Genomic DNA, 4,584 nt, shown 5'->3' with positions numbered 1-4,584 from the left:
TGCTCATCATAAAGCCAGCCTCATCAAAGTTGTAGACGTCATCATCACAGATGCCGTACTTGGCCTTTGTCTGCTCTACTAGATCGAACCAGCTCTTAATCAGCACCGGATCCTCACACAGAGCTCTCTGCCTATCGTACGCTCGGTTGAAACACGTCGTGAGACTGCCTGTACGCTTGACAAAGTTGGCTGGCCACTTCTGTCCAACCTGGCCTGTGCCGCGCGCAGCGAGCAGCTTATCAGCCATATCACGTATAGCTGCGTACGTAGGTGCAAATCCACGTAGATCCAGATCAAGTATATAGCTAACAAACACCTGCTCCTCTAGCTAGGGTGCGCCGCTCGCTTGCCTGCGCCGCTCGCTTGCCAACCATGTTAATTCATACTCTATGAATACCCTTCCTTTTTGTGCCGCATAAACAGCACTAGATCACACTTGGTGCATACAAAATAATGCACTTTTCTTCTCTTTAATGCACAAGCTAAAGATTTTGCAATCCCACACATATTCGATAGACACGAAGCGTGCGATGGTGTGCTGCACAAGCAGTGCAGGCATCTATCTATCTATATGCAGAGTGCAGTTCGTTGATAGTCAGTTCTTTTACGATGGCTACAGCCCTACTTGCTTCAGCACTCGTTCTACTGAGCTAACGTAGCTCATGTGGTGCAGTGCAGCACATTTCTTGTTTCTTCGAGTACCATACGAGGTTTCTCACCGCTGCTGTCGTGTAACACAATCTTACTTCCACAATCTAGTCTAAATCGCCTCTAACATATACTCCGCAGCACGAAAAAAAAGCAATACAATTCCAGGCATAGGGTTGCTCCGAAGAGAGGTGCCCATTTGCAGTTCTCCTACAGACGATTTCCAAACAGCAACTAGGCAGTAGATAGGTGCATATCGAAGTATGTTAATGTAATCTTTGGAATTCTAGGTGTACTTAAAGAACAAAGACGAAGTGTAAAGTATTTAGCGTTTCCTATCGATTGTCAGTCACCAATCTACACTTAATCATCTCTGCCTTCAAACACGATTCTCCAGGCATTTAAGAACTTCTTCGATACTTTGCATAATACCGCAGCCGAAATGACGAACAAAACCCGCGACTATGGTGATTTGAGAGTCACGCTTACCAAGGACCTCGTCTGGAAGTGGAATGAGAAGGATACAGGTGCTGCCCGGTATGGAGAGTTCTATCTTGCGAACCCCCAAGGTGCAATGCGTCCTGTGGGATCTTTTGGTCAAGACAAATGGGATGATCAGAAAGATAAGAGGGCTACGCTCTTAGTTGGAAACGTTCCTGGGAGATCTGGGAAGCCAGCTGTTGCAAGCCCTACTAGTTACGACTGGGTGTGGGACGACCGGGGCGGCGGCGGCAAGTATGATGGCACAGTCTGGCGACCTGTTGCGCCTTCTGGGTATGTCTCGCTGGGGGACGTTTGGACAAGCAGCTACGAACGTCCATCAATCAATGCGATATGGTGTGTCCGATCGGACTTGACGATGCAATCGCACTACAACCCGAACAGCCTCTGGGACGACACAAAATCCGGAGGTGATCACGACTGTTCAGTATGGTCAATCATTGCCCCCCAGGTTAGCATAAGCGGATCTGAGAAGATTGCAGTCCTTTCCGATTGTCACAGGGCTATCAAAGCATATCGACAACCTTCCTCGGATCTTGCCAGGGTTCTGGTACTTCCTTGTTCAAAAGACTTCAAACCTTTTAATGCAAGACCGCCAAAGTTCACCAAGGACACAATCCCTCGCGAAGGAGACCTGTCTAGCGAGCTGCATCAGTGTGAGGTTGAATTACCTTTCGCGGCCTTTTTTCCACCAACACATGTCACCAGCCTGGGCCTGATTTCTGATCCTTTTTGCAAGCTTGGGAGACGAACTGCATGGTTGGTTGAAAAACGACACTCGAATAACGGTGGAGGTACTATCATTGATGAGAAGACAATTAAGAAAGGTATCTCTAAGTCGGAGTCGGAAGAAATGAAGCACTCGGCCGGTGTAGAAATTACTGCATCCTTTGGTATCAAGGCTATAGGTGGAGGCGTAGACGTCAGTCTCAATTATCAGTTCACCTCGACACAATCCTCTTAGTATACCGAGTACGAGGAGTTTACCGACAGACGACAATACAACGTTCCGCCCTACACCTGTTCGATATTTCTTACTGAACGTGTTTGGCTCGTAGCTGCTCGCACCGACGGCTCTTTCACTCTATCAGAGATCCAATACAACACTACCGACGGTATGAACATCGAAGAAGTCAAGCTGAACTAAATTAAGTTCGCAGCTGTTATGTTCCAGTTGTGCTTGCCGCTCATCATCATGTACCAGTCCCATTGTTCACTCGTTTAGAATTTACACGTCCTGCTTCGGTCGCCCATCATCATGTATTAGCTATCCAACTCACCCATTCAGAATGTACACATCCCACTTTTGTTTTGAATTTTGGCTGCAATGATACTAAAGTATCGCCGATGAAGAAACTCTTGATGGTTGGGACTAAGAAATGATCAACACGTCTCAAAAGCAACGTAATTGTTGCAGCGCAACAGGACACTTTTCTCTTCTTCTTCTCGCTACTCAAGTATTGTGGCACGGAATACCCCCTATTCCAAAACCAAACCCTTTCGGGAAATTGCGATCGCCGCTCTAGCCAACCCCCTCGAAAACCACTTCACGACTGCATCTCGACGCCGTGCAGCATCTCCTGCCAGCGCTTTCTCGCATGCGCTGCTATACCATCTTGTTCTTCGCTCTTTTGTTTGTTGTTCTGTTCTTGATGCAAGGGAATCAATACAGCAATGCCTGACAAGGATCATCGTCCCGAAAACGTCAGAGAACATTTCGCAAGACATGGGCTCTTCGTGAACGAGCCCGAGCCAGTTATGATCTGTCTTACCTGCAGATTTGCGCTTGGTGATTCTCCAACTGCTGTCGCAAACCACCTCGCCGAGAAGCATAACGCGCCCAAATCGACTACAAAAGAGCTAAGGCGCCTATTGCGCCCTTACACGTTCTTAGGACCGGAAGCCTTGCGCCTTCGCCCAGATGGATCTACTCCGCACCCGCATCTCCAGGTACAGCCCGGCATCGCCTGCAGGCACTGCTCTCTGAAAACCACCAGCCATGAAGTACTGAGTCGCCACTTGTCTAAGTACCATGGAGTAAAGCGAAAATCACCAACATGGCTCCACGACCACGTGGTCAGCGGTCTATCGCTGCAAAGCTGGGGATGGCACAGTGCTGCCGGATACTGGATCGTGAAGCCGGAGTCCTCGATCGCGCTGGCTCTTGACGACAGCTTGCTCCAAGACTCTGTGCCGCGGCTCTCTCGGTTAGAGGCATTACATCGCAAAGAGCGGGACCGTCTGTTGGCTCGCCACAAAGCATCTGCTACTGACAGTGGTAACGCTGACATAGCTCTTAATACGAACTGGATGCGGCGCACGGGATAGGCTAAAACGTTCGCCGATGCTGACCGATCATTTCTTGTGAAATTAGCACAGATGCCTTAGGTCGCGGATCATGGCCTGCTACTAGGCACCTCGAATGATGCCGATCTCTACAGCTGCAAGGCGGACGAGCAAAGGCTAGGGCTTATGATCGCTGCTCTAGGTCGTGTCTTTGACCAGTGTGCAGACACTGTTCGACATACGGACGTATCGATGCGATGCTGGCTACGCGGCCAGTTCGTCGATCGACCATACAAGGCTCTATTTGAGTTAGTTAGGCGTAAGAGTACTTCTCACGGCTATCAGAGGTTGATGAAAAGATGCATATGCTTTTGCTTCCGTCTGTGGAGGATGAGTGAGGAAGCAAGGCAACAACTAGCGAAGAGAACCCTAACAGAAAGCGAATGTCAAGCCCTCGCCCAAGTGCGGAATGATGATGCGTGGTCTTTGCACCCTGCAGAAGGGGCACACAAGATTGACGACCAGAGAATAACGGCGAGATATCCCTCAACAATGCAGGAAGTTGCAGAAGCCAGGCTTGCTAATCAGCCCATTCAATTCAATTTCGGTCCTAGTTGAATTGAGTTGTTTATGTAATCGCGAAAAGACAAGTTGAGTTTAGTTGAATTGAAGCAACTCTATGTTGGTTAACAACATATTGCCAAGATATATGGGCAGGGGTATGCGATGTAAGCCAGCCAATCACATTTCAGTAACTGGTCTTAGCGAAATGTGATTGACTACACGAGGTGCTCACCGAAAAGCTATCAGGAACTATACCTAATCTCTGCCAGTTTGCCAGACAGATAGACGCACCGATGACATCCGTCTTAAGCCTTCCCCGATTGGCCGCTGTTAGAAGACCGCTAAGGCTAAGGATGCGCTCTGGTTCATCACTCATCGGTGGAATAGATAGTAGGTCTAGCGCCATCTTCGCAAATCGAGGCCAAACGAGCCGTTTCTCCAACCAGTATGCTATGGGGGTGTTGCAAGCCTGGTCCTCAGGTGTAACACCTTGTGATATGTATGATTCGTAGTCGTCAGGCTGATCCGTGGCTGGGAAATATGGGCCCATGACAGAATTAATAAAATCGTCCAGATCCGATTTTA

At 48.7% G+C, this 4,584-nt stretch overlaps 1 protein-coding gene across 1 annotated transcript; it reads left to right on the top strand.

Moving 5' to 3' along the window:
* Positions 1 to 1,090: 1,090 nt before the first annotated feature.
* J4E82_011632 (uncharacterized protein) lies at positions 1,091 to 2,296 on the top strand (the record flags this gene model as incomplete). The annotated part of the gene is made up of 2 exons (XM_051737832.1): positions 1,091 to 2,071; positions 2,114 to 2,296. 2 exons carry the CDS (start codon positions 1,091 to 1,093, stop codon positions 2,294 to 2,296), a joined length of 1,164 nt encoding a protein of 387 aa, XP_051582409.1.
* Positions 2,297 to 4,584: the final 2,288 nt, after the last annotated feature.

The sequence above is a fragment of the Alternaria postmessia genome (assembly GCF_024291825.1).
Source record: "Alternaria postmessia strain BMP 2775 chromosome Unknown scaffold_253, whole genome shotgun sequence".
In the NCBI taxonomy this organism is placed as follows: domain Eukaryota; kingdom Fungi; phylum Ascomycota; class Dothideomycetes; order Pleosporales; family Pleosporaceae; genus Alternaria; species Alternaria postmessia.
This window is presented reverse-complemented; position numbering and strand designations above follow the sequence as displayed.